General features: G+C 32.9%; 1 protein-coding gene across 1 annotated transcript; it reads left to right on the plus strand.

Annotated features, from left to right (window-relative positions):
- Positions 1-712: 712 nt before the first annotated feature.
- Positions 713-3,624, plus strand: LOC133676250 (histone-lysine N-methyltransferase ATXR6). The gene is made up of 6 exons (XM_062097895.1): positions 713-1,032; positions 1,388-1,468; positions 1,563-1,792; positions 2,325-2,425; positions 2,531-2,743; positions 3,270-3,624. The coding sequence occupies exons 1-6, from the start codon at positions 795-797 to the stop codon at positions 3,427-3,429; spliced, it is 1,023 nt and encodes a 340-aa protein (XP_061953879.1). The 5' UTR covers positions 713-794; the 3' UTR covers positions 3,430-3,624.
- The last annotated feature ends 8,447 nt before the right edge of the window (positions 3,625-12,071 follow it).

Consider the following 12,071-nt stretch of genomic DNA (forward strand, 5'->3'; position numbering starts at 1 on the left):
ATATTATTATTCCTGTGCAATTTTTTGAATGGTGTATTTCATGTATTCTCAAGCTTAAACTTGAATATTATAAACAAGCACTCCAACCTCTATTTTTTGGCCAAGTTTTGGTAGTCAAGATATTTATAATAAATAAAATAATAAATCAAAAGAAATTACATATAACAAGCACCATTTCCTTAATATTGTACATAACAGGAACACAAAACAAAAATAACAAAAATATATATATATATTATAAACATCACATAAAAAAATAAAATTAGAAAAAATAAAGTTTAATGACTAAAATAAAAAAAAATAACATTGTGAAGACCGCAGTAAAAAGGGATAGGAAGCATAGTAATTAATAGTAAGTGCATTTATTATAAAGTGTTTTTTTCTTCAAAAATATATTTTATTTTTTAAAATTTATTTTTAATATTAATACATTAAAATAATTTAAAATACTAAATTATTTTTAAAAAACATATTCAATTTTAAATAAATTATATTTTGATCACGATACCAAAAACATATTAAATCAAAGATATAACAATAAAAACTCCGTACTTATTTATATTGGATCCAAACCGGGGAAACAAACAGAGGCCAACCATAAAAAACATTAACCCTGGCTCCAAAGTTCCAAACCCAAATACCTAACCCACGCGCCAAAACCCTATTTCCCGCGAAACCAAAATAACCCGCCAACCACTCTCATTGGCTCCACGCTCCACATTTAAAAACCCAACAAAACCCAGAAAAAAAAAAAAGAAGAAGAAAGAAAAAAAACCCTCTCCTCTACAGCAAAAATGGCACTGAGAAGCAAGAGAAGTCAGGCTCCAAAGCCGATATTTAGATCCAAGCATGCTGATGATTACAGTGAAGTTTACTGTGAAGAATGTGGGTCAGGAGAGTCACCAGGAGAGCTACTTCTTTGTGATAAATGTGATAAAGGATTTCATTTGTTTTGTTTAAGACCTATCCTTGTCTCTGTCCCTAAAGGCTCCTGGTTTTGTCCTTCCTGTTCCAAACAAAAGATGCCCACCTGTAAGTTCATTCCTTTTAAAAATAATAATAATAATATTTTTATGACGTTTTGTTGTTGATTTCTGGGTTTTGTGAAATGGGGTTGCTATTTTGTGATTTAGATTTATTTGTAAAGGGATTTGATTTTTTGGGTTTTTCTGTAATCTGGGTTGAGAATTGTTGACTGGAAAGGAAAGGTAAAAGAAAGGAATATTATAAACAAATTAGGAAGTGAAAATTGTATTAGCAATTATGTGGCATTTGATAACCTGGAATTGTTAATCTTCATAATATTAATTGTGAAAAATAATTTATTCTTGGTTATGAGAGTTGTCTTTTATCTCAAATTGTTGAATTGAATTTTTTTTATGAACAGCATTTCCTCTTGTTCAAACAAAAATCATTGATTTCTTTCGCATTCAACGGTCCACAGAATCAACTCAGAAGCTAATTTCAGGTAAACAAAAAATACTGGTTTGTGGATTTGCTTACTTTGTTTTAATTGATGGGTTGGTATCGATTACATTGTGTTCTGTTTTTTTTTTTTTTAGATATTCAGAAGAAGCGAAAGCGGTCTAGTAGTTTAGTAATGTCGAAGAAGAGGAGGAAGTTGTTACCATTCAATCCGATTGAAGATCCTGAGAGGAGGCTAGAACAAATGAGATCACTTGCAACAGCATTGACGGCCTCCGGGACAGAGTTTAGCAATGAACTAACTTACCGACCAAGCATGGCACTGAGATCTGCAAATCAACCAGCTCTTGAGAAGGGAGGAATGCAGGTAAAAAATGGGAAAGCAATTGATTTATATTTTAAAAATAAAAAGAGAGATGTTTCAGTGAATTTGTTAACATTAGTGGCATAAAGTGTAGTGGTTTTAGTGTTTAGTTCTGATTTATGGCTTGATAGTAACTGGTACAATGTTACTTTGTATGCATGTTGTTGCATTTGAGTATTTGAAATCAGGCCACCCATTTGGAACTGTCAATGAATGGGTTTATCGAGATTTTTGGAACACTTGGGGCTTTTCAAGTGTGTCATCACCAGCTTCTAATTACCTATGGATGCATTTGAACAGTTTAGCTGAATTTTATGTTGTTTGTAGATAGACACATGCATGTGAATTGGCTAACAGTCTCGAGAATTTCCTTCTCATCACTTTAAGAAGACTAGGCTGAAGTGGAGGGATTGCATATTCTTTTCTTCATCGGAATTGTTTTTTATTTTGATTGATTTACTTTCTTGACTTGGTTGGCTGTTTAGTAATTATAGAGTTCAGGTTTACTGAAACCCAAGTATGATTTGTTTTACAGGTCTTGACAAAAGAAGATGCTGAAACCTTATATTTGTGCAAAAGAATGATGAATAGAGGTGAATGGCCACCTCTTATGGTTGTTTTTGATCCCGAGGAAGGGTATGTGTATATAGTATCCGAGCCTTTTCAAAATTGACTAATTTGTTCTCCTTGTGGTTAATAAATTTGGATCAGGAGCTTAGTATACCTGTTTGATTGTAACAGGTTCACAGTAGAGGCAGATAGATTCATAAGAGACTTGACAATTATCACTGAGTATGTTGGAGATGTTGATTACTTGAAGAACCGTGAAAATGATGATGGGGATAGCATGATGACATTGCTTCATGCTGCAAATCCTTCTCAAAGCCTTGTTATATGTCCTGACAAGCGTGGGAATGTAGCTCGATTTATTAATGGTATCAACAATCACACGCAGTAAGTTAACTTCATTTTCTACCCTTGAATAACTCCTCTATGCCTTGGAAATAAAAGCCTCTGGCAAATGGAATTAGAAGTAGACATTTCAAGGTTAACCTGTAAGTTAGGCAGGCTGGGTAGCATAGGGGTTCATTGCTGATGCATTTTGGCCAGATATGGTTATAACATTTTGCGTCATCTGCTGTGCCAATCACTTGATCATATATCATGGGAAGGAAGTGTCAAGAGTGTATAGAGAACACTGAACATGGAATTGAGTTAATTGTGAAAATCTCCCAACTTGAGCTCCTTCATTTTGCATAGGACCGAAAAATAAGGCAGGACTCTTTTATAAATGCATGAACACGATGTCCATCTAATGCCTGTTTAGGAATCCAAATTTTGCAGGAGGCCCTTCTGTTCTGCACAATTTAAGTCTTGCATTTGCCATTTGCCATTTAACATTTAACATTTTGTTGGACTGCATTTAGAAAACAGATATTACTTTGGTCTAATCTCATAAGAACTGTGTCCTTTGATGCAGGGAAGGGAAAAAGAAGCAGAATCTAAAATGTGTGAGATATGATGTTAATGGTGAATGCCGGGTTTTGCTGATTGCAAACAGAGATATATCAAAGGGAGAGAGGTTATATTATGACTACAATGGATATGAACATGAATACCCTACAGAGCATTTTGTTTAATCTGATTTCCTAAGTTAAAAGAAGACATCACCTAACAAGCTAATCAGATGTTGTAGTCCTCTCGACATTAGTAAATGTGAAAAGGTTCTGACTTCTGCAACAGGAATGTCTTCGCACTTTTGTATACTTATTTTTTGAAGCACCTAAAGGCAGCAGGTCTTGCCTTACCTGGAGTCAAAGACAGCTATAGTGTGATACTCGCTGCTATTACCACCAGACAGTTCTGAGTTCTGCCGTACGTATCATTTTCTTAAAAACAAATCACAAGCAATTTGTGTCATGATGTGATCCAAATTGTTGGAGAACACACAAAGTACTGCAAGACATGGAAGTATTTGAGTCAGAATGACAAGCCTGAGATGCCATCTAAAACATGTGTGCTGTAGATTCAGCCCCAACATAGAACCAACCTGAGATGCCGCCATCCTAACAACACTATCTTAATCTAGAAAAATAGGTAACCTGTAATGATCAGTCAATAGACATTGTAGTATATGTCGTAGCTTTCTTAAATGGCATGAGGCATCTTAAGAACAAGTCTTTTTGACCCACCATAGCTAGTGTTTAACGGCTTGAAATTATGCAGACATCTGACTCCTATGATGCCAATCCTGGCCTACAGCCTCGCACTACTAAAGCTTGGTCTTTCAAGGCCAAAAGTTCAGCATTTTAAGAGTTGTATCTTTACAATGGGCCTATTGGCACCTCCTACCCAACCAGTCCCCTTTCAACCAACCGACAGCAATATGGTTTCCCAGTAAAAACCTTCAATTTGAACAAGATCTTCCCAGTGCTCCCATCACAATGCTTTATAATTTATATGATAATGATGATTGACAGTGAAGTTCAAGAAATGCTCGTACTAAGTTGTACAGAAGCAGCTAGCACTGTCACCCACACACAAACACACACAAAGCTCCTGCAAAACTTACGATCTTTATTTAATCATAAACTCAGGACCACCCTGTTGTTTCTCAGTGAAAAACATAACTCAAGAGTGGTCCAAAATTAGGGTCTGCCATGATCATAGTAGCTGGCAAAGATTATTTCGTAAGTACATATCACTGTATGGTGGAAAAAATGGGCATGTCCTCAGATTTTGTATCAGATGCACCCTCACAATTGTGGTCCTGCAACCACACTATAGCCAAAAAAATATGATACTGTCATCAGATTATGGATCAGATAAACCCCCCCACAGGACCACAACTGTGGTCCTAAGAGCCAAAAATCAGTACTTCTCTTTGGGTGTTACTACAAGGTATTAAGGGTCAAGCCAGCAAGGTTTTATTGTCCTCACAGAAATGGAAGTAGTCATACAACCAATTAACAGAAATTGTTTGGCTGTCTACTTTTCCATGATCCTCATGTAAAACTATGATGTACATATTTTGTTCATGGCATTTGAGCTCTCTTTGTGAAGAAGATGATCTCCTACTTTCCGTTTGACAACACGGTACGCTGCGATTGCACCTGTGTTTCGCTAGCAAAAAACACACAAAAAAATAATGCTTTGGCCCGCACAGCATTGCCAAAAGTCCCTTAGCCTAGCATATATATGTGCAACAATTCAAAGTATTTATAATGAAGAGTCTATTGAATCTTTTTTTAGTTAGTTGTAGAAAAATTTCAAGGACTCTTCAGCAGAATTTCTTGATGAGGTAAGTGTGTTGTTGGAAGAGTTTTTAGATTGTTGTCCCTCTTAGCTTCTTGATTTTTCACCTCCTGTATTTAATATCCAACATGATATAGATTTTGAGCAACCTTCTAAACTTATTCATGCCTTGTTTTCTATACTTACATGTCATAAATCTGAAGGAGAGCTTCTTAAGTTTTTACCCTTTATTCATGGCAAATTGGATAAAAATAATCTCAATTTATTAGGTTATGTTTAATTCATATATATCCACCCAGATTCAAAAAAGTGTTTGTTTCCTTCTACACTTTGAGTCATACAATATTCATGGTCAAAAACCTAGAATGTCTGAAATTCTTCTTTCCATGTCTCCTTAAGTTATGTCTTTTGCATCTATAGTTTATGATTTGCATATTAAAATTATAAAACAAATTCAAGCAATGAACAATACAAATTTAAAATTGATTTACTTGAGATCATGATACATTTAATATCAGATATTATTTTATAATATAAATTAGAATCAATAAAAAATTATAGACAAATAGTGCTAAATCATCTAAAGTATTACAAATAGTTGAGCAAAATATTTATGTTATTATTCCACCAATTTTAATATAAAGGACTAATTGGTTATACATAAATTGTAACATCTTTTATCCCTAACAATCCTTTTGAAACACCTTACATCGTTATTTTTACATTTAGCATAAAAAAATGTGTTAATGTTACTTTGAAAACACAAGTTGTTTTTACCATTAATGATGAGATTCAGCGAATCATAGTTCATGAGCTAAACAACCAGATTCAGACTATACTTGAAGCTGCCTTGAATTACACTCAACAAGGTCGAATTTCTTTAATTTTGAGAGAGTTGGTGGGGATATGAAACCCAAGATACAAGTTTTGCATGCACAAGATCATCGATGATGAAGAATAACTCAGCTCAAAACTCTTAAGTTGAGAGATTTGACACATCCAAAATCAAGTTATTAAATTTTATTATTAGGTTTTAATTTATAGTTTTTAATTCAACTCAGTAGGTTTCAAGTCAAAATTTAATTATGATGATGGTTTTATTATTTATATATAATTTTCTTAATATTACAGTGCATTTTCAATGAATTAAATAAAATTTTGAGAGTTGTATATTTTTTCAATCTCCATTATTTATTTTCTTTCTTCTCTTTCTTAGACTTTTTTTTTAGCTTCTTCTCTTTCTCACTTCTTTTCTTAAATCTTTTCTTGTCATGCATCAACTTCTCTTACGTATTTATGTAGTGCAGAGATTTTTTCTTCATGCCCATCACTTTCCTTCTTCTTCAACAAATCTTTATAGTAGAACATGCTACAAGCAAGTTAGGTCTATAGGCAGCTTTTACCATTTTCCACTTCCTTTTCTTATAATTCTGGCAATGCTTCTCTAGGTCAGTACAATATGCTGATCGAGGCCATCGTTTTCTTCCATAGATGGGGTTCAAGGGCTAGTCTCTGGTTCTAGCTAGACTAGTACAAGTTGATGGTAAAGCTTTAATTATGGTACCTTAGATTATAGAGAATTATAAATGTTGCCCGCACCACACATTAAAGGTTCCAAAAACAAGATGAAATCATGGATGGTTAGCTTGATGAGAGATTTATATTTTGTCTTTTAATCAGATTTTGAAATCAGTTTTTTTTTAAAATATTAAATCTTTTATAATACATAGACTTGTGTGAAATGGGTGTTCTTTAAAAATCATTCAAAATTAAGTTTAATTTTGATTAAATGGATAAACGGACTCTGAAACACATTTATTATAAAGACGGGAAACACAAAAATTGCTATAATATTGTAATAAAAAACACAAAGATAAAGATGAGAAATTCAATTCCTGTGTCAGAATATATTGTAATAATATTCTCAAAATATTGCATTAACTTGATTTGATCTCCTCTTTTTAATATGAGAGACTCTTAAATCAAGTGTTATAACTATTAAATACACATGTTAACAAAGAAGAATACATAAAACTTTGAAAGAGATAGAAAATCATCCAACAAAACTAAATCCACAATCAAATCAAGCAAAAAGATCCTATAATTAATAACCATCTAGTAGATGGTTCAATGATAAGAAATTGAGATCAAGGGATAGTAAAAATTGAGATCAAGGGATTTACTATCCCTATAATCTTAAATTTGAGCACTGTGGTTGCTAATATCATGGTCATTGAAGACTTACATGGTCGTTACCTGTAGGATTAGTTAAAGTACATGCAAACTAACTCGAACACCCATATTAATAAAAAAATCCTATAATAAAAAGAAAAAGCTATAACCAAGTGACTAAGTCAGTGTTCTCAGAAAACTCTTTACTTGATCAAAGGATATGCAACATGATTCTTTTCTTTGTAAATATAATCATCCCTTTAGATATATTGAAAATATCATTGAATTTTGTTCGGAGATGCTAATGCCGCGCATAACAATTTCTTTTAATCTAAGTAATTGCATTATAAAATTCTAACTCCACAACCCATTGATTTGTTGAAGTATAGCAGCAATTAATACTCAAATAGCATAACTTGATTTGATCTCATAATTGTAATTTAGACACATAAGAACTTACAAACAAGTTTTTCACGATGCAATCACTTAATTATAATTCTTTATTCTCTTATAGTTTCTTTATGTTATTAGTTTTTTTATATATATATATATATATATAGGTGCAAACAATCGAAGCACATGAGAAGAATCAAGAGGGTAAGGATATCAAGATCGATTCACTCCAAAAACCAAGAGATACATATATCATCTAACTCCTAATTCACTGAATTTGTGATTGCCTTTCAATCTCAAAGGTGAAAGAAGAAGAAGAAGAAAAAGGTGAGTAAAGATCAAAGGAAGGCAATGCATGCTTATATATTGTATAAAGAGAAAAGTGGGCATGAGTGGGTGCCCATACTCATAAACACTATTCAGAGAAATGCAGCCATCAAAGACCCACCCCACTAGCTTGTTTGGTGGAAAACTGTCTACTACACAACCTTTTTTACTCAGATTTCAACATGCATAAATCCAGCCGCAGAACTACGGATTATCTTAGGTCCATCAGCACAAATATCAATATCATTATCATATTTTCCCTTTCACGTTTTGAAAGCAAGGACCCAGAATAAAAAACAAAACATTTTTTTCATAAATCCCAAAATATATAGAGAGATATATATTATATTTATAACACAAAGATATTTTGCTTTATGTTTTTGTTTTTTCATTGTGGGTGCAATGCATGTAATATCTAATTCTTTGTCCATCCAATTATAGTTTTTCCCCCCTTCTTGGCTTAAAAAAAATATAAAATTTGCAATTGAGTTGTTAGTTTACAGAATTTTAGTAGCTATGGTTTTGCATGCAGGAGGGACCAGTACTGTGCCCTTACTTTGCAACTCATATCTCGATAGAACTGAAAGAATGCCTGCATCCATCGAGGACGGACTCAAAAAATGCCATGATTGAAGGATGTGTGGGTCTTTTTTTCAACATGAAGAGAATTAATGGTCTGATAAAAATACCCTCATCACCACCTTTTTCATAAATAGAAAGTGAAAAAAATCTTGAACTAAAAAAGAATTATTTTGGGCATATATGGAGAAGATTATTTCCTGAAAATCAGACAATAAAATATTTTAATTCTGGACAAAAAAAAATTACTAATAGCCTTTCCTAACTAGAGTGAATTACAACTCAAACCCTACATTTTTAAGAAAAAACTATCTAATTGCTCTTATTTCAAAAATAATTTCCCAGTTAGTAAAGTTAGTAATAAAAACTGATGAGAAAAAAATTAATTATCATAGCTCCACATCTCACGTCTGACGAAAAATTAATGGAAGGATTAAGTTATGTTTCACTCTTCCACCTTCTCTTTATTAATTATTTGAGTGTTGATAATTAAGATGGAAAATCTTCATGCATGACTTATTTTGTACAATATAGTTTCTATTATTAGGCCTAAATAATGCAAGATTTTTTTCAACAAGCCAGGCCAGCTAGATCATCACCTCAGACTCCGAGCAGACGCCATGGATCAACTGCAAGAGGGATCGATTTTCTACCAATCGATCGAGGCCTGAAGAAAATAAAGTTTCCATCCAAGGGAAGGCTATGCCCACACCAGACTCACATGCAAACTAGCTCTAAATACATTCATTATTGAATGAAATACATTAATGGCCACACCTCGCAATCTAACTTTTCTACAAGTGGTTTGCAGGCTTGGCTTCTTGTATACCTCCTGGGCAGATCTTAGATGCCATGGTACGCTACTTGCAATATTGAAGAGAGGAGCATGGCCAATCCTTTTGTCATTTTGTTGCATCATGAAGGTAATTATGGTGACCACAAGCAGCGATAAGGATTTGTTGTTTTATTCCCATGTTGATTAGCACTCATGCAACAATATGTCATCATGGCTTCATTAAAAAACGTAGAAAATAAATATCCCTAATTAAACTCTTAGATTTCCAATTTTATATATACATAAACAATTATAGAATTTATTGATTAATCGAGATATTATTTAAATCGGGACTAAACATAAATATTAATTATTTAATTAAAGCTATTGATTAATTTATATTGTAAATCACAATGATTAACAAGTTAATATTTGTGTAAGAGCTAGCATGCAATGTTGTTGATCAAACGATTATAATCCATAAAAGCCAAATAATTAATAGTATCAAACATAAATTAGGTAAGACTACTACAATTGTCGGCCATAACGTGATTTTCCCTCTTTTAATGAATAGACTTCGAATCAAAATTATTGAGAATTACATTATCAAAATTCAACAATATTGTCACCTACTTATATCTTATAATTTAACTATGTCGGCAACCATAAATTGTCAAGTAACTTGTTGAGGAGCCATTCATGTGCCACATAACCTAAATACGTGACCTAGCTAGCTTTACAAGGACACAAAGACAGAGGTGCATCCTCTCCGGTCTCTACTCCAAAACCCTAAGCTAGCTCTTACCTTTCTATCCAGCTCTGTGGATGGATGGAGGGAATGGTTGACAAAACAAGAGCTCTTGTGGGGCCTAAAATTTCAAGCCTTGGGATCATCATCTAATATTGTCAAAGACGAGGTTTTGAAGGCAAAAAAAATTAAAAACAAACATAAATACAAGTCAACCATTAGCAGAATCTGGTGCTGTTTCTCAACAACAAGAGCAAACCACCCATGCAATACCATGAACTGTATGGACATTATTAGGGCTAGAATCTTGGGGTTGTGCGTGTGTTTTTTCCAGAGAATGATTTGTTGCTTAAGAAGAAGGCAACTTCATGGATTGAATTATGTCCACTCACAAGTAATGCTTTAGAATTTTACAACTCACATGATACTCGTCATACATACGATGGAATCTTGTTGTCCAAAATTATTGAAGAAGAGAAACATCCCATAATTCCAAAATATATATATGGTCATGCACGTTGTAAATTGTTAGCTTCCCGCTTACTTAATTACCCTAATATTTATACGTTGGTACACCAACTTTTGCCCTAATATTTGTTAGCAAAACATGCCCACATGGCATTCATGTGCATGAAAAGCATTGTACCATGTCGGAACTTTTAATAAAAATCACGGGAAGCTGTTCGAAACTTGGAATTTGCTGGATATCTTAGAGGTATTAATTATTGATTCTGCTTACATGGACTCTACATCTTGAGCTGTGCTCATGCATGACGATATTGATGAGCTCCCATAACGTAATATATAAGCGTGCTCCCTGTATATTTTCCATAGGTAGATGACCCTCCTTTCTTTCAGAAATTTTGAGCTGTCGGCAATTGATTGTCGAAATTCGCGATTTTTCTTGTGCACTTGATATGAAACCTATCAAGAAATCAAATCACTGAATTTTATGGGGGAAAAAACAACAAAAATAATTTCTAATCACTATATATAAGCAGTGTGAGCGTGCGTATCATCAATTGGAGTAATTTGCCAGTGTTAAGCCGAATGACATAAAAAAGAAGGTAGAAAAACCATCATTATCAGGAGCTCAATATCTGGTGGACGACAAGCCCTTTTAGACTTTTGCATATGGTGCTAATTATTGCAAGCGTAACTCAATTAATTTCCGTATGGTTAATCTATTTTTGTGGACTTTATAATATGATTTATTTCCATGGTTTGAATATTTAATCACCCAAAGTTTTTATATGAATCTTGATGCTTGGATAAAAATTATGGTTTTTATTAAATCCTAAAATTGTAACTCTAAGCTGAAAATGTAGAAATCTTAGGTAGTTATTTTCGGTTTTGCTTCTTTATTTTTTCTTCTAGTTTTTGTTTTTTTTTTCTGTTTCTGTTTTTGTTGTAATAAATTAGCATTGATTTTTTTTCCTATATTTTCTTTCTTTGTTTCTCCAAGTTTATTTTTTCACTATCAAAAAATTTAAAAATACAAATAAAAATATTGAGGGAATATTTTTATTGATAAATTACCAATCTGATTTAGCCAAAAGATTTCAAAGCTATATAGAAAAAATTAATCAAAATCTAAAATTAACAAAAAAACCAAGACAGTAAAAACAACATTTTTAAACCTAACTTAAAGACTTTTCAAGCCTTGAACAATCATGGTGATTATGTTATTAGAGAATTATCTTTGACTTCGTTGTCCGAACTCATCAAATATATATGACTAAATATGTACGTGTTTAATTATTTTTTTTAAAAAAAAAACAGGAGAAGCAATCAAAATTGACTTGCGTACCATGCATCAACACATTTGTCTCTTAACGAGTATGACCTTGTGTGCTTGCTACCACACAGAAAAGTTGAAAAAGCAAGGTTGGGTGTAGAATTAGCTGGAACATTGTATTATTAGTGTCTTCTTGTCTTGATACGAGGCAAACATGAGCAGCTTAATCCTCGAAGGTAATCATTAGTCTTTTTTCTCATTAATTACAGGGCGTATAATATATCAATACTATATA

The sequence above is a fragment of the Populus nigra genome, chromosome 16 (assembly GCF_951802175.1).
Source record: "Populus nigra chromosome 16, ddPopNigr1.1, whole genome shotgun sequence".
NCBI classification, from domain to species: Eukaryota; Viridiplantae; Streptophyta; class Magnoliopsida; order Malpighiales; family Salicaceae; genus Populus; species Populus nigra.

Bases quoted from the DNA above. Each gene is read 5' to 3' on its own strand.
- LOC133676250 (XM_062097895.1), top strand. From the start codon at position 795: ATGGCACTGAGAAGCAAGAGAAGTCAGGCTCCAAAGCCGATATTTAGA. The intron at 1,793-2,324 runs GTAAAAAATGGG...TTTGTTTTACAG, and splicing joins TTGAGAAGGGAGGAATGCAG to GTCTTGACAAAAGAAGATGC. The intron at 2,426-2,530 runs GTATGTGTATAT...TGATTGTAACAG, and splicing joins GTTTTTGATCCCGAGGAAGG to GTTCACAGTAGAGGCAGATA.